The following is a 22,862-nucleotide window of genomic DNA, read 5'->3' on the forward strand; positions in this document are numbered from 1 at the left end:
AGAGAGCTGTGTTCTGTGGGCTGCGGCTCTCTGGATTATGCAAAGAGGTAGAGGAGTGTGAGGCTTAGATCTCAGGATTGTAATAGTTTCTATGCTTCACGTAGCAATAACAGCTGAAGCTCAAATATTCTCTCTTGCTCGCTCTCCCTTTTTTGTAGCTGTTGGTGAAACACTTCAGATTTCATATAGTGAAAACGAGAGTTGCTCAAATTCAGCTTCAGTCCTGTGTGATCATCCTGGGAAGGCTGCTGCTCATTAATACGCAAGAAAACTTCTGATTTATTTTATCCTGTAAGACATGATAGGTAAATACTAGGATACAATGTATTTCAAATGGAGCGACTTCATTTTATACAACATGAATTAATTTCCTATTACATGTATGTTAGATTTGGTTTTATAAAAGAAGATTGATACTTGCATGAGTGATAACAGCATCTATAGTTGCACTAGAGAGATGATGGAAGACAGAGCTGACAAGGGTCAGCCCTGCATGCCATGCTTCTGCACAGTTACACCGGCTGCATTGCAGATGTTTGCTTCTTTCTCCTAAACGCTTTGGTACTGGTGGGTCCCTGCTGCATGTCACATTGCTGACTGAGGCATAATGGAAGTTTCTTTCATCTCTGCTCAGGTGCTGAGTTAGAAATAGGCCCAGACAGCTCTGCAGATGGAAGATGCCTTGGCTTGTACTGGCTTCTCATTGTCCTAGGAAACAAGACACCAATACCGTAAGTGTGAGGACGAGGCTGTTTTGGGAATGCAATTTTGGGGTCTAGGAATGTAAGAACATAATTCCTCCCCTTTATCTGGTAGAGAAACAAAAGAACATAAGGCTTCATGTCTGTAATCTCACATGAGCATGACCAGAGCTGCCCGTGCTCCAGCCAGCACCAGAGAGCTGCCAAGAGCCCCGACAAAGCATGGAGCTCAAGTGACTTGGACACAGTAACTAGTTCTGCCTCTGTGGTGTTTGTACTGTAATTCTGGGCAGCAATTGCACCTTGTGACAGAGAGGCTACCTCAGATAGAGTAATCAGCCAAGCTGTCAGTCTGCTGCCAGAACTCCTGAGCAGTTACAACAGCAGACCTGGTCTGCTCTCATGCAATGCTTCCTGCATTTCTACGTTGGCCCTGTCTTCCTTGGCTTCCTTTGAGTAGGACAAAATGGGCCAAAAGCCTGGCTGCAAGCTCAGAAATGTATTTTGCTGCCTCTTTACTTTGTTCAGATCCCTCAATCGGGTGGAAAAAAACTAACCATTCCCTTTGTATTTTTGCTTCTGAAAGAAGTATGGCAGCAGGAAGAAGGTCCCTAACACTCATGTATGGACTCCCTCCCCCCCTGCCCCAGCTGTGGTCCTATGGACCTCAGACAAACCTCCATGAACGTGTGCTGAACTGGCGCGTTTGTGACAGACTGCGGTAACCACGCGTTACGTGAATTAGTACCAGAAGCCCTTCTAAGCTTCCCCAGGACTGGCCAAAGGGGTTTGTGTGTATCATGTCCCATACATACCCACTATCACAGAAGATGTAGAGATGAAGAACAGCAAGCAGGAAGAGGAGGCCCAGGAGACTAGCGAGGCTGATGCCACAGTGAAGAATCCATGAACTATTCTCTGAAGAGAAACAGTTGCTCTTTTAGGTACATCTCACAGACCGTTTCTTTACCCTGGGCCTCTGTCGGGATGGCATCTTCTAGACTATGCTCCCTTTGTGCTGTATTTCGGAGGATGACCTAAGGTAGCTGGAATACAGTGCCGGGCACAGAACTGGGAATAAACAACGTCCCCCCATGCCCTTGATGGAGGACCCTTGTCTTTTGCTGTATGGGCACTAATTGGATCTTCCTCCTCACCACTTCCCATAGTCCAGCTGCAGGCCTTGCACCTGCATCCCAGCAAATTTCCGCTCTGATTCTTTTCCAACTGAGTACTTCAGTGAAGTACATACCGTTGCACACAACTTGCCAGCAACGTCTTCAACTTCACCACCTAAAGCCTTCACCTACCAGCCAGTCTTTGAAAGCTGTAAGATGGCTTCCTGTCACAACCTATGTGTAACCCAGCAATTAGCAAGACATAATGGTACCACTGGGTGACAATACGTAGATCTGGGTGATCATACCATTAACATCTTTGTGTGTCATGAACTTCTGAAAAATCCTGCCTTTCTATTCAGCCCTATTGGGGGGCTGGGAAGGGAAGACCAGTACATCCATCTCCTTTCCTAGAATTAAACTAAGGACTTTACAGTTCTGACAGCACTTCTGTTTATCCTTCCCCCTCCCAACAAATTTCTCCCTGGAAACTTCAGCTCAGCTGCACAGTTCCTGCAGCAATCCTGCCAGTGCCACTGATGTTTGTCTTAGTGCATGAACAGAGGGTTGAAGGGGGTTCTGAACGCACAAAGGGAAGCTTACTTGAGGGACGACAGGCTATGGACTCGCGCTGGTTCCCAGCTGGGTGGGACACAACGCAGGTTGTATTAGTCACGTTGGTGCCGCGTGCTGGGAACTTGCTGAGAACAGTCACTGTCCCGTTGTCGTGGCCTTCTTCCTTGGGGGTGGAATTGCTCTCTAGGACCCACGAGATCCGAGCAGCCGGCTTCCCTGCCGCTGCCTCGCACACCGGGTTCCCATGGTCATCACAGTACAGGGTCAGCCTGGGGGGCACTGCAAAGCGCCAGGAAGGGGAGACGCATGGAGTTAGTTCGCTGCAGTTGGGATAGGACGTTCTTGTTCTCTACCCAAAACGAACACAGTGAAAAGAGGAGAATGAGGTTGGAGGTGCCACCCCATTGCAGCGACATGGGCCAAAGTCACAAGAGACAAAGATCATGCCTCTTTTTTCCTTTTGGACAACTCTCCCCCATTCAGGTGAGTTACCACAGCCATGTGCCATTACAGGAGGTATCCCTGGACATTTTGGTAGGGAATTATCCCAAATAAAGGCCTGAATTAGACTTTGGTCCTAAGCAGCCATCGTGCATGTGGTTTAAAACGTATTTGAATGCCAGCATAAGAGGAAATGGGTCCATTCCTACTGTCTCGATAAGAACATCCCACGTTTGATAGAGTATCTCGGCACTTGGAAGTGTTACTGTCACATGCTTTAGTTCTCTTAAGTTAGTGTATTAGCGACTGATTCTACAGGATAACTGGATGCATACGCAGAATCCTCTTTTAGTATAATGGAAATTGCTTCACACCTGTTGTTTCTAGCTAGGCAGTGGAAAAGGGGGCAGCAGAAGGGAGAAGGGTTTTGGGAAATACGAAGGAAGACACGGAGCTACTACCAGTGAAATAAATGCATGACAGTTTATCCCAGGCAAGAAAGCTCCTTTTCTTACTGCACGCTTCCCCCAGTGTCTGGGGAGAGGAGCTTTGTATGTCCAGGCCCAGACATGGTCCTTTGGAGAACTGTAAAATGAAGTAGGAGTCCCTTACCCAGCACGGTCAGGTGGTACGTCCTGTGGAAATTCCCTTCTGTTGCTACTGCTTCGCAGGTGTAATTTCCCTCATGGGCTAGTCCCACTTGCCGTATCTCAAGGGCAGGATCCCGATCTGGTCTGAATTTCCAGTTCATGCTGTCACTGCAGTTTGTTCTGTCTGTCTTGTTCCGATCAGCTCTGTATCCCAAGGTGCAGGGGCCTCCAACCTTGGGGCTTATTTTCCATGTTACCATACTTAAATTTGATGTGGAAGGGCAGGTGAGCACAGGGCTGTTACCTACTGTTGCTGACACTCTGTGGAACCCTGAAGGAGAGAAGGAAGGAGAAGGACATGTGAGAAGGTGCCCAGGGATGTCACTCATAGCCTTGGAGTTCTGGTCTGTGCTTCACAGAGAAATGCCAGCGTGAGGCCCTGTCTGTGCCAGCCCAAGAACTGCATCTCTCTTAGGTGGGAATAGATCTCCAAATTCATGGCTGTGTTCGCATACATGGGTCCTCGTTTTCACTCCCTCCCTCTGTAATGTCCTCTCCCTAGGACAGAGGATAAATAATATGACTGGGAAGCAGAGTCTGAATGAGCTGCAGAGCCCATCTGTATGGGTACATCTCTCAGGTTGCTTCTCCCTCGGCATCACTGCCCAGTATAGCAGAAAAATGAATGTTTGAAGATGTTCACCCCACTTTTGTACTGGATATAAGCAGTCCTCCTCATCAGGTCAAGCACAGGTGGCGATTTCTGCCCTGCCACTACAAAGCTTCCCTGATTATAGTGGTGACAGATGAAATAGTAGAGGAGTATGACATTTAACTGGAAAGAAAACACATTCCTGTTTGCTGTTAGATCCAGAGATCCCTGATAGACTTAAGATCACTGCCTTGTGACATGCCTCAGCTGTCCTAACACAAACAAACAAGAAAAACAAACAAGACTTTGCATAAGTGATGCAGAGGAGGGAGGGGAAGGATTATAGCTGCATTTTCAGATCCCACATTTTTTGAATTCGCTTTTCTAAGTATTTAACTGAGTTTGGAAGGGGGAAAGAACCTTCCCATTAAGTCTTATTAAAACTTTCATCTGAATCTAGAATTGTAAAATCCCAGTATGCTTCATTTGTCAGGACAAGTCACTGATACCTAAGAGTAAAGCTTGATAGGGTGCTCAGACTGATCAGAGAACCTCCCATCAATAATAAATATGCTTTTAATAAATCTGTTAATTATCACAAAAAATATCATACTCCAAGAAAATCCTTACCAGTTTTCATCAAATTTTTGAAAAGCCCAAGTTCAACAGCTTATTGGTTGACAATTGAAGAGATCTAGTTGCAGCTAGAAATGTTTTGATTTGCAAGTTATTGGTTTTCCATCAAAAAGTCCCTTCAGCAATTTGTAAAGATCCCTTCCCCTAGATTTTTTTTTCTTTCCCAAAGAAGAATTCAGTAAACATCACTCTGATACATTGCCTTTTCTTCCTCTGCCCTTAACGGAGAGTTGGTACCAAAGTACCGTCAGAAGTACCTGTAGCTCCTGTGACCACAGTGATGGTGAGCAGAACGATGGTGTACGTGGTCTTCCTTACAACTTTCAAAGTAGCTCGTGCATTTGTGGGTGATGTGGGTTTCTTGCACCATCCAACTTGCTGTGAGCTCCCCATCATCCCCTGCCAGTGATCCTCAGCAGCCAGAGTCACTGCTCTTCCTGTGCTCCTGAGAGCCTCTCAGTGCAGCTACAAAGAGGTGGTTCTTCTTCCTAGCACAAAGCTTCTTGTGCTGACAATTGGTGAACAGAGAGGAAATGGTATTGGTATTTGCTTTCTGACCATTGGCCTTCTGTATAGTGTTACTGAGGGAAGATAAACTCTATAGCAGAACTTGCACGAAGTCTAAGCAGTGTGATTTTCATGTCTGGCTCTGATCTCGCAGTGAGAATTTTATCATTGGGAACTGGTGGAAGGATATTCTTAGCTTACCACTTAAAGGATGCTCAACATATTCCAAAAAATCTCTTAAAACAAATTCCTTTTCCTCCCCACTCTATCCTTCTCAACATACCTAACAGCCTAAGACCTTTTCTCTAAAAGGCACTGGCAATCACTTCTCCCCTGCAGGGAGGGAAGGTAGATAGGTATGTTGTACATTTATACTGCAGCTCTGTTCCTCTGATAATAGTAAATCTACAGACAGTTAGGCCAAGGTTGCTTTTTTTCCACCACTGTTTGGTTTTCAAACTGTTCTGGTACTGTGTTCCCCCCCATACGTACACACACAAGTGAACGCTGAAGGTTGTTCCAGTGGTGAGCTGCAGGATTTTGGTTAGAGCCAGAAGATTCTCTTAATTTTTGCAAGGTCCTTAAAGACCTTTCCCCAAGCTATTACTGTCTGTCTTCCCATGTGATTAAGACTGCTGTCTTATACCAGCAAAGACAGCTTCCCTAGATCTAAGATGAACCTCCCGGGAAATTAACGCACTGAATTTAATTTTATCAGAGAAATGTTAGCCTCCCCGAACTTTGAAGCCATGGAGCTGAAATGAGTTGGTGACTATTTGCCTGCTCTAAGAACAGGACTGCCCCCACAACTACTGTCACAGCAGATTTATATATTTCCATGGCTGTGCTGAAATGTGCCCGGCAGGGCTTCAGTTCTGTGGTCAAATAGATGCAAGACATCCACGGATGGAGGGAATCGCTGGCAGGCAGGCAACTGTGTCTCCCCCCCTCCAAATAGTGGGTGCCATTTGACTAAGAAGAGGCATAGCACCCATTAGTGACTCAAAGGAAAAGCTGGGTAAGTTCAAAAAGAAAGTTAGGCAACCTGTGTTCACAGTTCTTATATTCAGAAAAGCCAACAGCAGCAATATAATGAAACCTTCATCTCTGCTGGCTGTTGTCATCATACCTCTAGCAGAGGGACTTAGCCTCCCCCTCTTCCTCCTCCGTTACTGATGTACCAAGCAGTGGATTTAGCTACCCTCCTAGGTGTTTCAGAGCATGACGCTATGTAGTTGCTCAATGGTTATTAGTGGCTCAGCCCCTGGGAGAGCACAGTTTTGCAGACATTGGCTTCATGCTGCTCTGCAGTCCCTCTGTGAGGACTTTTGTCAGGGCGCAGGCCCTAGCTGCGCTTTCCTCTCCATCTCCTGGTCAAAGCAAGCAACAACATTCACCTTGAAAAGTTCTTTTTTTTTTTGATTCAACAACTGTATCAGGTTCAAACCAAAACGTGTTACTTTCAGGGATGTTCATTGTTGCTTTCCGAGTATTGATGTGGTAAGTTTGGGTTAACTTTTAAGTGGAGCCTTCGTAATTCCTGAACTAGGGCATTTCCTTCCGGGAGTGAAGAGGAAGGCATTTGCTGAAGCTGTTACTGGATTTATAAATTATCAAATAAACACTTTGCCTGCATCAGAAATGCTTTTGGGCCAGATCATTAGAGAATATTCTAATCTGAGCAAACGTGTGATAGATCTACAAGGGACAGAACAAGACCATCCCCACCAGCTCTTACAACGTAAAACTCAGAACTGTGGGCTATGTGAACCACCAGTACCCCCAAATTGTGTCGCATGACAGCCTTTGGATGCTATGCCCACAAAAACTTCAGTATGCTAAAAAGGGCAATCTGATGATTACATTTCTAGATGATTACTGTAAACAAAACAAAGGTGTGGTGTGGGACCTCAGCCATGTGACACTAGGTTCTCGCATAAGCTGGTACTTTGCTTTGAAGTTTGTAGCAGGAATTACATTGTTTGAGCCTTTTTTTTTTCATGCCACTGCACTGTTCTAGCACAGATATGGATTGTATGAAGGCAGGAGCTCTGCCGATAAACCTGGTTAAGGATGTGGAGTACTGATGTGTCCTCACATAGCTTTGTTTGATATTCTGAATGTCTCTGCAATAAAATCACTGTATGACGTGAGGCACAGCAAGACTGGGGAGGAAACACATGACACTGTCTTCCTTCTCTACCAATTCCTTTATTTCAAGATTTACCTGCAAGATTTACAGTGCTGGTCATGGCCATAGCAACCGGTGTTAGGGAACCAAAAGTTTATCTCAAATTAGTTCTTGATGTAATGGTTATATGGTTCTCCATCCCACCTGCACCGATCATGGGGAGCTTTTCCATTTGTCAGTGTCCTCACCAGTCAGTGTTAGTGGCACTACTTCTATTTTTTCAACCCAGATTCAAGGGGTTTCTAACCAATTTAGCGCCCTTAAGACACAGAATTTCCTCCTCTTCTGCATATTCACAGCACTGTTTCCTGTGCTAATGACCAAGGCCAACTCTGAGAAAATGGATGGAGTAATTCTGTCTTCTGCTCTTTGCCTCTCCTCAAAGGCTGAAGTGCAAAAGCAAACGCTGCAGCAGAGGTCAGACCAGGTACAAATGGAAGAGATGCGTCAAATTTGAGATTAATATCAAAAAGAGAATTTCAGTTCTGTGAAGCCAGTGGTAGTTTCCACTGGCTCTTCAGCTAGGACTAGCAGTGTCGGCTGCCACATGAACAATAATGCCTCTCTCTTCCATTACTTTACTCGAGAACTTTTAAAAAAACTTTCCCACTAATGAGTATTTTATTTTTTTATTTGTTTGTCTCAGAATGTCCAGTCCTTGAGAGGTTTGTGGCTTTGAATTCCTTCTTGAGGAAAGAGACACTTTGTTTTTCCCCCCTAAATAGAATAGTTTGTGTAGAGGAAAATGCAGAGCTTCTCAGTATTTTATACAAGTAATTTAGCCTTTAAGACTGTCTATCCGAGTAACTCCAGTTCCTAAACCACCTTCCAAGTGGAAAGGACATAGGCTGTATTTTAGGAGAAAACACAGATTCGGACACAGTCATTAGTGCTCTTAATGGCACAAAAAAGCAGGAAGATTGGTGCATGTGCTCCAATCTGGCACGCTTCCTGGTGACAATATTTGGTCTCAGTTCCTCTTCTTGGAAATGAAGCTCAAAAACCCAGTTGGCTTTGGCTCACAGGACCCGAACCGACTGTCCCAAACACACAAGGAGCCCTCACTGCTCTTCCAGAACTCCACCTCCAGCTGGTCTCACAGCTACTCTTCTCCGAGAGGTATCTGAAATGAATGACGGTTTGACCTGGCGCACGATGCTGGGATAGACAAGATCAGACCAGACCAGACAACTGGTGTCACTGCTTCCTGCCAGCTCCACGCTCTTTGGGATTTAGGTCAGTGTCAATGGTTATAGATCCCTCTTTCATACTCCAGAGGAATGATTGTCAGAGTTCTTAACGTGAACGAAATTATTTTTGTAGTCTGAACATCTGAACTACATAACCCACAACTGAAAAGAGACATCTGCTGCCACAGGCATGAGCCATAGGCAATTTTAGTCTGAATGCCTAATGTTTGGCAATAATACATGGAGTAGAAAGTAGTCTTTCAGGGGAGATACAAAGCAGGCTTAAATGTTGGTATTTTACTAGCTCTGTCCACAGTAACCTGCCATTTCCAATGTCGGTACAGTCTGCCTGCAGAGAACCTAGACTGCAGTTTGGTCCAGGAAAAAAAAAATCCCACCTTGCACTGAGACGCACAGTTCTGATCTTCAGGTTTTAGATGTGGGTCTACTGGATGCTCTCGTTTATCCACCCCTTTGCTAAAATCAGAAGTATTCAGAAGGTCCTATGGCATTTTAATTTGTTCCTGTCACCTATGTAGGTACTGTCACATTAAAAAGGAACTTAATTAGTGGCTAGGGCACTAGCCTGTGAACTGGGCACCTCTGTTCACATCATCACGTCTGCAGATCTACTGTTAAAGGGGCCAGTTGGTTTCTCGGCTGCCTTCCCTCCTGTCTCTGGCCGGCTGTTCTGGGAGTAATGTGCTGCAGACCATGTGCCTGGTAAGGGTAACTACTGTAGGGTAATTTCAAGCAGGCAAGTCTGCTGCCAGCAGCGGTGAGCTGCGCGGGACCCTGAGGCAGAAATACCTAAGAGCACTCGCTCTGTTTTGCGTGTCACGGTTTGGCATCGAAATGTGGAAATCTGCCCGCTGGAGTGGTTATGAGCATCATCTCTGGCCAGTGTGGTTTTTCTGTTATTAGATTAACCGCAGATTTCAATTGAATTAAGTTGCTCCATTACCACAAAAAAATTTAGCAGTGTTCCTGAAGACATTCTTGACATGTTTATTCTTCAGCTTTTTTTCCTCTACATTTACCTATGGTTACTTGCACTACCGGGGGTGACAGGAGAGAGACCTGCTCTGTAGGTTTCAAACGGGTTTGGAACCAAATAAAGGTCATTTGTAGATTTCTTTGGGAGCACTCTTCTACGTAGTCACGTAGCAGCCAGTGACTGTGGTCTGTGTTGAGCGATGTGCGTTTGAGCTCTTGCCTTGCTGTGAAACAAAGCAGGTTTTAAGAGGGCTTAGTTTACAAGGCTAAAGTAGAATACAGGTTTCTTGCCCTAGGTTTACACCGTTAGCCTAACTCTCACCAGTAACTGCTTTCACAGATCGTAAATTTGAGAAGAGGCTTCTGCATTTCAGCAGAAGCTTATTGCAAAAGATTTGAAGCTCCGAGAAACACGTAGGCGGCTGGCTGGCCTTTTCTTAGGGGGCTGAAGTTCCCTCCCTATAGCTTTGTAACTGGGCTCAACACAAGGAAAGTAGGATATAGCTTGTGTTGTCTTCCAATGGTCCTTCCTGGCCTTAAATCTATTTATTGTAATAATTAAACCGTCCCAACTTACAGGGCTTGCAACAGCGGACTGCGGCTGCAGGAGAAAAAGGGGTTTCTGCCTGAAAGAACGGGCAGGTTTCCCCAGGACCCCCCGGCTTGCCGGGCTGTAAGCTCGAACACCAGAATAGCTCCTGGAAAACTGACCGCTGCAGCAGAACGCGCTGCAGGACACCGCTGCTCTGCCCCGTTTCGCGGCCAAACGGGGCCTCGGAGCCCGCAGCAGCTCCGCGACGCTTTGGCTCGAGCCCAGAAAGAAAACACGATGCGCAGGAAGAACCACAGAGCCGAGCCTGGCGAAAACGTGCGGCTCTCTCGGGGTCCGACGAGCACGACCGGCCCGCAGCCGGGGCACCGCCCGCCCGCGGCACCGCACCTCGGCCCGGCCCGCCCGCGCCGGGGCAGCCGGGGCGCAGCGCCGGGCCCCTCCCCTCCCCCCCTTCCCCTCCCCTCCCCTCCCCTCCCCCCCTTCCCCTCCCCTCCCCTCCCCTCCCACCGCCTTCCGGGGCCGCGCCGCGCCGGGAGGATGCTGCTGCCGCGGGCTGCTGGGGCGGTGCGGGGCCGGGCGGGACGGTCCCCGCCGGCGCTGGCCGCCCTCTCGCAGGTGCTGCGGCTGGAGCGGAACCGCCGCAGCGACGTGGTGTTCCCGCTGCAGAAGCTGACGCGGTACCTGGCTCCCGGCGTCGACGCGGCGCGGTTCCGCCTCTTCCAGCCCGGCCTGGCCGCTCTGCAGCGCGCCGAGGCGCTCTTCAGGGCCGGCCGCGGCCACGCCATCGACTATGTCAGCTCCGCCGTCCGCATGGACCATGCCCCGCCGCCCGCCCTGCCCGAGGTCAGGCCCCCCGCGCCCCCCCCCCCCTCCCGCGGCGGGGCCCTCCGTGCCCTTCGGCTGGAGGCCGTGGCCCCGCCGCGCCCCCGGCTGCCCTCAGCTGCCGGCGGTCAAACGGGGGTGGGCGGCGTCTGAGCGCTGTACGCTGCGACTCGCTGTTGCTCTTCTAAAATAATCTGTTTGTGGTTGCTCCCCCCGCGGTGTGCAACTCGGCTGGGCGGTGTGGCCAGCGCGGCAGTCGCAGGCAGAGGCCGTGGCGGGCACCGAATGAGCGGGACTGACGGCAGCGGCGGGTGCCCCCCGGCCCGGTGCGTTGGGCGAGGGGAGGTGGGCCGCTGCAGAAGGACTCTCTCCGCCTCTCCTACTGCAGGTGTGCTTCGTCGGCCGAAGCAACGTGGGGAAATCGTCTTTAATCCGGGCCTTGTTTTCACTCTCTCCAGAAGTGGAGGTCAGAGTGTCAAAAACGCCGGTGAGTGGCCTTTTAACTTCCCTCTCTCTTGCGCAGAAGCTGGTGCCAGCCCAGAGGACAGGGCTGAGAAGGGCAGGAGGAAACAAGCTCTCGGGTTCTAGCAAAGGGGAAGGTGGAAAGAGCCCAGCTTGTTACGAATCTGTACTATAAAAACTCATCTACACAAGGTATGTAGGTGAGCAGGCACTTCTTCATTGCAGCGCTGGACGCACAGGGGATCGCTCCACCTCGTGTGCGTGCTTAGCTTCTCCGCTACCAGAGTTATATACAATCAAAGTATACATACTCATCATATTTTCCAAGAAACAATTAACATATTCATACAATTTCTGAGAACTCATTAATATATGTAAATGCTCGTGACACATGCGCCTCCAGGTACACAGGTGGTCGTCTAAGGTCCTCTGGTGGTCGTCCATAGTCTTCCTCATGGTGTCCTTTAGTTGAACCCCATCTTTGCGCATGCTCAGGTTGGTTGCAAAATCCCGTTCTTGGAATCTTCTTAAGTTTTCCCCGGTTCACTGACCAGGCCTACAACTTATCATTCTCTTGACAAGTAAATTCTACCTCTTCACAATGCTACATTGTTCATAGCTAGTTTATGATTAAATCAGGGATAGATCATACCTAGTTACCCTTAAACAGAAAATATATATATAAAATCTTTAATCTTTTATTAATCACTTTCTAGCTTATACTTTTCTGCCAATTTCCATGCCTATGAATAATCAATGGTTATTTCTATTAATATCTATTGATTGGCATTCTTGATATTCATGTCAAGGTGGGAAGGGTAAGGGGATTTTCAAGCAGCATCACTGGTGCATATCAGGTCACACTGTCACAGGACTCAAACAAAACTTTTCTATTCAATTCTTCATCGTTCCATCTCGTTACTGTTAGTTCCTCAGTATGGAACGGCGACTCCCTGGTGAGGTTCCTATGGTTATTGTTTCTAACTTAACAATCCTACTTATTTATTAATTAAATTTAACCTTATATATATATATAAAAAATCATATTTTGATAAAAAAAAAACCTGAATATTTACAACAAGCTTAGCTCTTCAGCCAGGGCTGGCACACGTGCCAGACAGGAGTTGCACAAGCAGAGTAGAGGTGATGTAAAGCCCTGTGGGAAGAACCAAGCACAGAGACCCGTGAAGGTATTTCGAGTCTCTTTTAAGGACGGAGCCACATGGGATTGCTGCAAGGGTAGGAGATGAGGCAGCTTAAAGCAACAGTATCATTTTTACAGCCTTCTTGGCAGGGGGGCAGGGCATGGTACAGAGATGTTTTGCGGGGCATCTCCTAGTCCACTGCTTAAAGCAACTTTTTAAAACCACCCCCTTCCTTCATCTCACTTTTCTTTAAAAAAAAAATAATCTCTTCTCCCCAGGGCCACACAAAGAAGATGAATTTCTTCAAAGTAGGGAAGTACTTTACTCTGGTGGATATGCCAGGATACGGATACCGTGCCCCCAAAGACTTTGTGGAGATGGTGGAGGCCTATCTGCAGGAACGGAGCAAGTAAGGGACTTAACTGTACCTCCGCAGAGCGATGAAAGCCACATATCTGTATATGGTGTCATGTAATTAGGTGAAAAAATGCAGGAGGGGTAGCTGCTTCTAGTGGTAGCATTGATTAGTCACTCGTTCATGCTTAGACAGATCAAAACAGCAGAAAAGATCGAGGTGCTGCTCTGTGCCGACCCTTGGCTCCCATGCATGGCTTTCCTTGGCTCTTCCTATCCCCAGATCCTGTGTTACTTGTTCTTGCTTATGAATTTAGAAGTAGCAGAGCAGGCATAAAATCATGGTGGTGATTACTGTTGCTTGTGTTTCTGGCAGCTTGAAGAGGACTTTTCTGTTAGTTGATGGTGTAGTGGGACTCCAGAAAACAGATCATATTGCAGTAGAGATGCTGGAAGAGTTTGGGATTCCTTATGTGGTAGGTAGTGCTTCGTTCTTGTGTTGGTTATAGGCTACAGATAATCTGTAAAGGTGTATACCCTCTACCTGAGCTTGTGTAAGTTGTCCTACCTAAGTAGTAACACCTCTCCCTTTACTGTTAATAAAATAGGCTTAACATTTGTTGAGGGGGCAAGTGGGATTTCAGGGATTTTTTTGTTTGATTTATTAAATGGACACTTTTTTTTCCAGTGCTCAGCTTGAGGAGCTTGGAAAGCATCCTTATGCAGGTTATAGAAGTGTTTTGGTGAACTGTATTATACCATTTCTCCCCCTAGATATGACCCAGAGCTTTCAGCCTGCCTTCAGGATGGTCCAGGACTCTTACAGATGTTCTAGGCTAGCAGCAAAATAATCTTCTTTTCCTCTTTCAATCCTCCTTTTCTGGATCCATGCAGATGGTGTTAACAAAAATTGACCGAGCTTCCAGGGGACTGTTGTTAAAGAACGTACTGGAGATCCAGGAGTTTGTAAAGGAGAAAACTCAGGGATGCTTTCCTCAGCTATTCCTGGTCAGGTAAAGCTCTTCTCTATTGCTGCCATTCCCTTTCAGGTGAACCACTGGGTAAAAACCTGTCTGGGTGGCCGGGCCCGAAGGGTTGTGGTGAATGGAGTTAAATCCAGTTGGCGGCCGGTCACAAGTGGTGTTCCCCAGGGCTCAGTTTTGGGGCCGGTCTTGTTTAATATCTTTATCAATGATCTGGATGAGGGGATCGAGTGCTCCCTCAGTAAGTTTGCAGATGACACCAAGTTGGGCGGGAGTGGTGATCTGCTCGAGGGTCGGAAGGCTCTGCAGAGGGATCTGGACAGGCTGGATGGATGGGCCCAGGCCAATGGTATGAGGTTCAACAAGGCCAAGTGCCGGGTCCTGCACTTGGGTCACAACAACCCCATGAACTGCTACAGGCTTGGGGATGAGTGGCTGGAAAGCTGCCCTGCAGAAAAGGACCTGGGGGTGTTGGTTGACAGCGGCTGAATATGAGCCAGCAGTGTGCCCAGGTGGCCAAGAAGGCCAACGGCATCCTGGCCTGTATCAGAAATGGTGTGGCCAGCAGGAGTAGGGAGGTGATCGTACCCCTGTACTCGGCGCTGGTGAGGCCGCACCTCGACTACTGTGTTCGTTTTGGGTCCCTCACTACAAGAAGGACATTGAGGTGCTGGAGCGTGTCCAGAGAAGGACAACGAAGCTGGTGAGGGGTCTGGAGCACAAGTCTGATGAGGAGCGGCTGAGGGAGCTGGGGTTGTTCAGTCTGGAGAAGAGGAGGCTGAGGGGAGACCTCATCGCTCTCTACAATTGCCTGAAAGGGGGTTGCAGAGAGGTGGGTGTTGGTCTCTTCTCCCAAGTGACAAGTGACAGAACAAGAGGAAATGGCCTCAAGTTGCGCCAGGGGAGGTTCAGATTGGATATTAGGAAAAATTTCTTCACTGAAAGGATTGTCAGACACTGGAACAGGCTGCCCAGGGAGGTGGTGGAGTCACCATCCCTGGAGGTATTTGTGAGGATGAGGCACCTAGGGACATGGTTTAGCAGGGTTAGGTTAACGGTTGGACTTGATGATCTTAAAGGTCTTTTCCAACCTAAACGATTCTATGATTTGCAGTAGGGCAAACTACCTAAAATAGGTCTGTCTGCTCTAGAGGTGGCACTTCCCTGTGCCCCAAGGGTGGAGGGTGGGCTGCTGATGGGGGAACGCCCTTTCCTCTTTCCCCCTCCTCTGCAAGGGAGTAGAGTTCAGTTTTCAAGGCTGCTCTTCCCTTGGCCTTTCTCCGAGGGGGGCAGCAGTCCCTATGCTGCATGCTAGTGGGCTTTGCCATTTTGTTTGGAGTTCTGTTAACAGTAGCAAGCTGTAATTGTTTGATTACGTAGCTGAAGTGCTTTAATTTACCAAGGTTGTACTACACTGCGGGAGATGCGATTTAATACAGCCAGTGGCTGAGTTTGCTTGTATTACTCCAAGACACAGCAGCATCTGGCACTGAACATCCACGCCTTTGTTTCCACAGTTCTCTGGAGTTTTCGGGGGTTCACTTGCTAAGGTGTTTTGTAGCCCATGTTACTGGAAACCTGCCTACTGTAGAGGGCAACTGAAAAGACTGGCTTCTGATCTGCTCAGCTCATCCAGAACAAAAGGTACCAAAACTGGAGGTCTGGATTTTTGTTGTAAATAACCAGAGGTACTAGAATTTATTTTTTGATAAACTTGTGTAAATTAATACTTGTAAGGCTAAGCTTTTTGTTTAATAAATTAATCAATTTGGGAAGTTTGCACTATGAGTGAATCCAGGTTATTACAAAACTGTTTTATAAAGCCTACATGATTGTGTTCAGGAGAAAAAAGCAAAGAGAACCTCCAAAGAGAAGCTAAGTTCTAATACAGCATTTCCTCTCCCTCCAGCTAAACGATCAAAAAAGCTATCACTGCATGCCTAAGCTCTGCTGTATTTAGGATACTAGAGAGATTCTAGTAATCTCATTAATTAAAAAGGCATTTAGTTTAGAAAACTATAGCCCTAACATCAAGCAAACTGTACTTGCCCAGTTGAATTGAATGACACATAGAGGTTTACTTCTCTCAGCTTATATAGCAGGGGCAAAAACTAGCACCTGTGCAACCTGCCTGCTGTAAGGCGATCTGGAGTGGAACTAGCCAACATGTTGTCTGTGACGGTGTGTTTAGGGCTTCTCGTATATTTTACTTTTGTGACGCCTCTGCATCGTGTGTTCAATAGGTGCAGCGTGATGGCACGCCTCGCTTGCATACATCGAGTTGTCCCTGTTCCAGGGGGATGAAGGAAAGGACACATCTTTAATGGGATCTGTTGGCTTGAAACAGAGTGGAATAGCTGAATGACACCTAGGGGAACTCTCTCCTTCTGTGCTTTATCATCTGTCGGTGCTGCATCTACCTTCTGTTTTAAATCCAGCGTGAAGTTCTGCAGCTGCACTCGCATGAATTGCCAGAGATGAGACACTGTCCATTCTCTGCAGCCGTTTTACGCTGGCGGCTGAAGCACAGTACTGATGTCCCATGCTCTTTAGTGGCACTGTAACCGCTGGCAGAATTGTGTCCCACAGCAGCTAAAAGCACCTGAAGTTGGCTTGTTACAAGGCACAGAATTGGGGGGGAAAAGGACTATCATCAATAGCAGTGGTTGTTACAAGAGAATTTAGACCAAACCTATTAAGTGCCTGTGTCAAACTGTGGCACTCAGTTTGTCATGTCTTAACATTGCCAAATGTGTGTACGCAGTTGTCAAAGTTACTTACATTAAGTGTTTAAACCACAAGAAAGGGCAGGTGTTTTGTGAACCACTCTGAGGTATTTCTAGTGTTTTGTTTCATTATGAAATTTCTTGTAACTCTAAGATTAAGATTAAACATGAGGTGAGGTCTATTTTTAGCATATGTGTAAGAAGTGGGGGGTGTGGGGAATGCAGTAGGAAGATGTGGATCTCTAGTTTCCACATCTTAAGAGAGATCAAACCTTTAATTCTTTAATATTTCACCTCTAATCCAAAAGTGCTCCAGAGTGAACAGCCCACAGGAGGCTTGATCCTAGGGGGAAGTGCAGCAGTATCTAGACAGATGGAACAGATGCAAGTGAACACTTCAGGAATAATCTTTTCTTTTCTTTGTATCTTAAAACCAGGATCTTCTAAAAGCATCAATCTTGCCAAGGCTGTCATTTTCAAGGCCTCAGCCTTGACTGAAAAGCCTCTGAAAATAAGTCTGTTTATGTAAAAGAAAGCAGAGTCCTGGTTTTAGTCACTCTTCAGAACAAAACGCCTTACAGCACTAGGAAGTCTTTTTATTAACCACTTAAATACATGAAGTATGTCTGATAAATCCATTTGTATAAAAAGTGCTTTGAAATGGTAGCAGACTCAGAGTTGGACCCCATGATCCTTGTGGGTGTGTATAGTTGCCATGAGGTGTCCTTAATGGAAGCCACGTAGAGCTAGGTCCTACAGTTTCTTACAGCTGTGCTAGAATAGGTACAGTCTTATCCTGAAGAACCGGCTTTACCTCTGGACACATCTGGGTCTTCTACTGTATTGGTCAAAAGATCTTCATTCACAAATGCTTCAAATATTGGAGTAACTCTGGCGTTTTCCTCAGCCATCTGCAGGAGAGAACACCACGGTTTTGTTACACACAAGAATCAGTGCCCCTGTGACAGGTAAGGTAGTAAATAAAATCGAGTCCTCTCCTTCACTTAAACATTAAAATTTACATGTAAGTGCCTTCATGGGAACATGCTTCGGGTAAACAGGTGTCTGATGCACTAGCAGACTTTCTTGCCAAGTTCTTAAGGCACATGCTGTGCTTCTGAGTGAGGAACTGCACTTTCTCAGGCCAGGCACACAAAAGCTCTCCCTTTCTTTTTCCCCACTCATTGATGAATGGTGGGCCTAGCAGCATACTGAAGTAGTAGAGATCATTTCAGTTTTAAATGTTTCCGAAGTCTTAAATTGTTTGCGGTGTATACACCACACTGCAGGCACCCAGCTTGTAAAGCTTTGCCTTGTCTGCACCTGTCAATTATAGAAATGATGTTGTGTACAGGCTTCTATGGCAAAGGATTTTACCTCGTGCGTCTCTGGTCTTTCAGCAGTACTTTCTCCTTTTTCTTCCTCTACTGTGTCTGGTCCAGTCTGTCACCATAAACCCAGCGCTACAAAGCCAGTATGTTGACCATATTCTTGCAGCAGTCCCCTACAGTCACTAGTGTAGAATGCATTTTAGTAGAGCCCTTGACCAGATACTACGTCAATAATTCTATTAATATTAATGCAGTAATCTAAACAGGTTTCTTGGGTTATTTTAAGGGGGGGGGCAGGGGGCAGAGGTTTAGCAGGTAGACATTTCAGATTTAGGCTCTCCGAGGCATTTACAGAGAGACAACACGCACTAAGGCAGAAAGAGCTCTCTGGTTTACTGTGACTTTGAAGGTTGTGTCGGTGTTGCCGTCTTTCACTCTTAGTCTTGCTCCTTGGGCTCAGCATTGTTTTCAGACTCCGCTCAGAACTAGGACTTATTGCAGTAGGAGCTCTCTGCTACAGTATGAAACAAAATTCGGATGCCAACCAGAACATGCCAGGTGTTGAATACAGACAATTCATTCCGCATTAAGTGGGGTGGCTGCCCATGAGAAGCAAGATACTGCTACTTCAACTATCAGAGTTCCTGGCAAGAGAGGAAACAGAAATTTTAGCAGCAGCTAATGTTTCCAGTCTGTATCACTGGCCAGTCCTACTCATGCTTGAGATGACTTTTAGTACCTACTTATCCCAGCTACAACACGATACTGTATTTTACGGAAAACTTGTAGCTGTTCCTGTGCAAGCAGGGACGAACCCAGGGAGACATACAGGTTCTTACATCACTCTCCTGCTTAAGTGTTTTGGAAAAAGTGAGGCAGAGGAGGGAGGAATAAGTTGTGGTTTTGCCCCATGCTACAAACAGGATGAGAGGAAAGGAACAGAACTAAGAAAAGGCAAACTGATCTTACATTACATGCCAAAATGAAGATGATCAGTTAATTCACCTGTGACAGCCTCTCAATTTATGAGAAGTCATCTTCGTGGAATTAACCAAAAGGTTTTATTAAACAATGATTAAATGATGATTAGATAGTGGTCAAACACGCTACTACTTACTACACTTCTAGTAATTAAGCTAGCTTGTATACAATATGCTTTAGATCTAATATAAAATGTCATTTACCTCGCTGCCGATATCGGATGCCAGGTAAGGGATCTCTCGATCTCGAGGACTAACCTTGAGATGTGTCAAGGGGAGATCACCACCATGCAGCCCGCTGCTGTGCAAGATAGCTCAACGGGCTGTGGTGGCTGCTGATGCAGCATAAAGTGATTGACTTGTAGCCAGACTCCCCTTTGGTGTACGTGCAACTGTGCAACGCTAGCAGCTGTAGTTTCATCTGGTCCTAGCTCAAGCTGGTACTGTTGGCTCCTGATAAGATACAATGTAAATTCCTTAAGTTCCTGAGAAGATTTGGCCTAGCACAATTTCTCAAGGTTTGTACAACAGAGCTGACTTTACTCAGCCCTACTTGTCAGTGATGCCTGAACCAAAATACTGTTAATTAAGTCAGAGTGGGGGCACCCGTCACAGAGGCGTGACTTACCTCTACAGCCCTCCATATGAGAAGCCACCCTCTCCACAACATGCTATAGCCAGTCCTGTAACTTCCTTTTGTTCTCATCTGATGTGTTCACAGCCAGTTCATACCTAAAAACACCACCAATAAAAAGTAAAGTAAGCATCCCTTCCTTACCGACACAAGTGATTTTAATACTCGGTTTGATAACTGCAATTTGATCTGCTCCTAAGAACTAGCCACAGCATTAAGTGTGGATGCACAGATTTATTTTAACACTAATTTAATGCTGTCCAAGCACTTCTTCAATACTTGATCTCTAACTACTTCAGCTATGACTAAATCTACTTATAAGCATCTTTTATATGAGCACAAAAAACTGTTTTGCTCAATAAGGGAATTATTGAGCAGCTATCAACTGTTCAGTTAAATACACAGCAGATTTTTTCAGGGAAGGTAGTTCACATTTTTGTATTCTAATAATCATCTAAACTGTGCACCTTGTGGCACATTTACAAAGTTCATACAAGACAATAAATCTACCACTTGCACAGACATAGCTACTTAAACCAGTATTTTCTTGGAAAAACATTGAGCGTGATGGAAAACATACTATGCCAGTAAGTAGTAAGGGGCAGGGGGGTATAAATCTTAGCGCTAGTCTTGCTAATGCTGTTCCCCAAGAGGTTATTCTCCACTGGTTCTTGTGTGATGAATACAGCGCTGCTGGACTGTTGTCCTCGCCCCTGGGGCAAGTGCAGAATGTGGTGTCTTGGGCTGGTGCCAGCACTGAGCTCCCTCAGGGAAGGCTCTTTAGACTCGGACACTGAAAGGCACTGTACTCACTTCTTTTGAATTAATTCCTTGGGATCCTTCAGTGCTTCATCAAGACTCTCTCTTGCTCTGCTCTCCAGTATGTTTTTGTTTCTCCAGTGTTTGCACCTCAGCTGTGCCTTTTCCTTCTTCCGCTTCAGCTTCCTAGGGAAACACCTTCGTTCAAACTTAACTTAGCAAGGCATTTATTACACTAGAAAAGTGAGCCTCCTTCTGGAGACATAACGGATTTTTCTTTGTAAGGGGAAATCTCTTTATGACTAAAATTTTTAAGGCAAAACCTGACGAAGGCACAAGAAACTTCTATTTCTCAAGCATCAGCAAAACTAGCTTAACCATTCCCAACAGTTCATGAAGGATGTAAGCTATTGTACAATTCAGAAGTATTATTTAACAGGGCAAAACAAATGCACTCAGACCAAGGCCCACGTAGATTCAGCAGGACTTCAGAACCACAGCTGCCTTTGTGCTCAAAGACAATAAAAACCATTGCACTAAGAGATTCTTTTTCTTCCAAAAAACCAAAGGTGTGGGAAACCTAGTACTCAGCCCCCAATTACAAGAGACATTTCAGAAATTCTAGAACTTGCTGATGGAAAAAATAAAATAAGGAACAATACCAACAAACCTTGGGAAAGAGTTGGCAGGTAGGTCTGTAAGCAAGCCAAGCATGACTACGGTTTGCACACTGTCAGAAGGTACTGCTGACACCTTTGGCCCATAGCAGCCAGGGTTCAGGTGGCCAAAGTATTTACAACATTTGGGATAAAGGAATAGTTTTGGACAATTTTTAAAGACCGTTCTAATAGAAGAATATTTCTTGTATTCCCTCCTTAGTGGCTCCCCAATGTGACTCCCAAGGCATACTTCAGAGACATTTGTTCTAAACCTAGTACTCTGAAGAAGTACTTCTAAGAAATTCACCATAAATATTAAGAGTACAATAAGCAACTTTAAACTAATGCAATAAAAATAACAAGAAACATGTTTTTACAGTATAAAGCATTTCAATGTTAAAGTTTCTTTAGAGACATTAAGAAACACTAACAGGTGTCCAAGCTGATGAGGATAAATCTTGTCCAAGCCTTAGATGTTAAATTACAAAGAAACGCAGATCTCCTTGCAGCTGCAGGTGGGAACTTAAGCACCAATACATGTTAAATGGCATGGGACACAGGCCCTTCTTTTATAACCTAGCTGAAAAGCGCATTACTTAAGCAACTGATCTGTGTCCACTTCCTTTGTGTGCCCCTCCTCTGATGTTTTAGAACTAGTTTAGGCTAACAGCAAGAAACATAGCTCATGAAAAAAAAAGAAAAAAATCGTTTATTTAGATGTTGACAGAAGTGTTACTATATAGAAAGTAAAAGAGGATTTATAAGTCACATTGTACTTGTTCTTTGGCTTAGGAGAAGTCATTCTGAGCTATGCTTGGCCCCCTGACAGTGAGGGACTGCCACAGTGAGGACTCCCAGATACCAACGCAGACTCCTACACTGAACGCTCAGTTACAGCGGGAAGCAAGCAGCATACACGGAAGTTACCACAACACACCCGCATTGATTTAAGTCCCACTTTTGATGGAAGAGTGTACTCCATCCTCTGAATTAAATTCAGTTTCAAAGTTGCAGCCATGGGAAACTGCCATGCTTGTGGGGATTACCTTCAGTTTCCAAGTTGTTTGGTCATAGTCAGTCAAGTGTGCTTCAATTTGTGAAGTACTGAGAGCTGGGAAAAGGCAAAACTTAACTGAAAAGGCCACACATCCATTCCTGTTACCTTAATTCCAGAGCTCGTGAAGAATGTATTTTCTTTTTGGATTTCCACCCTCGCTGTCAAGAACAGCAAGAGCATCTAATTAATTCACAGAATCACAGAATCACTAAGGTTGGAAAAGACCTGTAAGATCACCAAGTCCAACCATAAATTCCATCTCTTCGCAGCTGCCAACGGTTTCACTCACCAGCTCTTTGCCCTTAGCGTACTCCACCTCTCAGAGCCATCAGTTCACTGAAAAAAAAGACCAAGTCCATTCCCTTTCCTGTATGTTATTTATTATTAAAAGCATAATCTTGAGTTTATGGACCTAAAATAATTTACCATGTTAGAAAGCAAATGCTCTTAATTCACAGTGTTCAAATTCAAACCACCTACCAAGCATGGACACATGTTTATGTAACTGCACCAGTATTTTACCTTATATTGTTAAGTTTCATCTTCAGTTTCTCCTGACCAGACCCGGGCATCAGCAAAAGTTTATGTGTTCCCAAGTCACGAATGATCTGAAAGGGAAATTCCAGAATTCATTTGAGATCCTTTTTCCATAAAACCCTGTCACGAAGCAACCTGCAATCTTTCAACTTCTCAGTACCGGGGGGTGGGAAAAAAAAGCCCACTGATTTCCATGTGACACCCTAGTGCTATTTTTCCTAAAACGAAAGTCAGAAATTGAAATTAGTTTTGAGCTCATTAA

At 45.8% G+C, this 22,862-nt stretch overlaps 2 protein-coding genes and 1 long non-coding RNA gene across 6 annotated transcripts; 1 reads left to right on the forward strand and 2 right to left on the reverse strand.

Annotated features, from left to right (window-relative positions):
* Positions 1-396: 396 nt before the first annotated feature.
* LOC132318061 (cell surface glycoprotein CD200 receptor 1-B-like) lies at positions 397-5,107 on the reverse strand. Its single transcript, XM_059824207.1, has 5 exons — positions 4,972-5,107; positions 3,449-3,757; positions 2,423-2,674; positions 1,517-1,619; positions 397-708 (listed from the first exon to the last, which is right to left on the reverse strand). The coding sequence occupies exons 1-5, from the start codon at positions 5,105-5,107 to the stop codon at positions 621-623; spliced, it is 888 nt and encodes a 295-aa protein (XP_059680190.1). The 3' UTR covers positions 397-620.
* A 5,581-nt stretch (positions 5,108-10,688) lies between these two features.
* GTPBP8 (GTP binding protein 8 (putative)) lies at positions 10,689-21,954 on the forward strand. Of its 4 annotated transcripts, XR_009484115.1 has the most exons (8): positions 10,689-10,994; positions 11,362-11,460; positions 12,859-12,989; positions 13,311-13,410; positions 13,829-13,947; positions 15,435-15,561; positions 17,551-17,611; positions 21,799-21,954. XR_009484115.1 is itself a non-coding variant. In XM_059821717.1 (7 exons), exons 1-6 carry the CDS (start codon positions 10,689-10,691, stop codon positions 15,517-15,519), a joined length of 840 nt encoding a protein of 279 aa, XP_059677700.1. In that variant the 3' UTR covers positions 15,520-15,561; positions 21,799-21,954. The 4 variants fall into 4 exon arrangements, 3 of the variants coding, with proteins under 3 accessions (XP_059677700.1, XP_059677689.1, XP_059677681.1); XM_059821717.1 differs by lacking the exon at positions 17,551-17,611; XM_059821706.1 differs by lacking the exon at positions 21,799-21,954 and having other exon boundaries at positions 17,551-17,701.
* On the reverse strand, positions 17,033-20,423 carry LOC132317590 (uncharacterized). Its single transcript, XR_009484116.1, has 5 exons — positions 20,402-20,423; positions 19,583-19,686; positions 19,159-19,407; positions 18,021-18,618; positions 17,033-17,554 (listed from the first exon to the last, which is right to left on the reverse strand). It is a non-coding gene; the product is annotated as an uncharacterized LOC132317590 (long non-coding RNA).
* Positions 21,955-22,862: the final 908 nt, after the last annotated feature.

The sequence above is a fragment of the Gavia stellata genome, chromosome 1 (genome assembly GCF_030936135.1).
Source record: "Gavia stellata isolate bGavSte3 chromosome 1, bGavSte3.hap2, whole genome shotgun sequence".
NCBI classification, from domain to species: Eukaryota; Metazoa; Chordata; class Aves; order Gaviiformes; family Gaviidae; genus Gavia; species Gavia stellata.

Bases quoted from the DNA above. Each gene is read 5' to 3' on its own strand.
- LOC132318061 (XM_059824207.1), bottom strand. From the start codon at position 5,107: ATGGGGAGCTCACAGCAAGTTGGATGGTGCAAGAAACCCACATCACCC. The intron at 3,758-4,971 runs GTACTTCTGACG...TCTCTCCTTCAG, and splicing joins TGTGGTCACAGGAGCTACAG to GGTTCCACAGAGTGTCAGCA. The intron at 709-1,516 runs GTATGTATGGGA...CTTGTTTCCTAG, and splicing joins TACATCTTCTGTGATAGTGG to GACAATGAGAAGCCAGTACA.
- GTPBP8 (XM_059821717.1), top strand. From the start codon at position 10,689: ATGCTGCTGCCGCGGGCTGCTGGGGCGGTGCGGGGCCGGGCGGGACGG. The intron at 12,990-13,310 runs GTAAGGGACTTA...TGTTTCTGGCAG, and splicing joins TATCTGCAGGAACGGAGCAA to CTTGAAGAGGACTTTTCTGT. The intron at 13,948-15,434 runs GTAAAGCTCTTC...TTGTTTCCACAG, and splicing joins CCTCAGCTATTCCTGGTCAG to TTCTCTGGAGTTTTCGGGGG.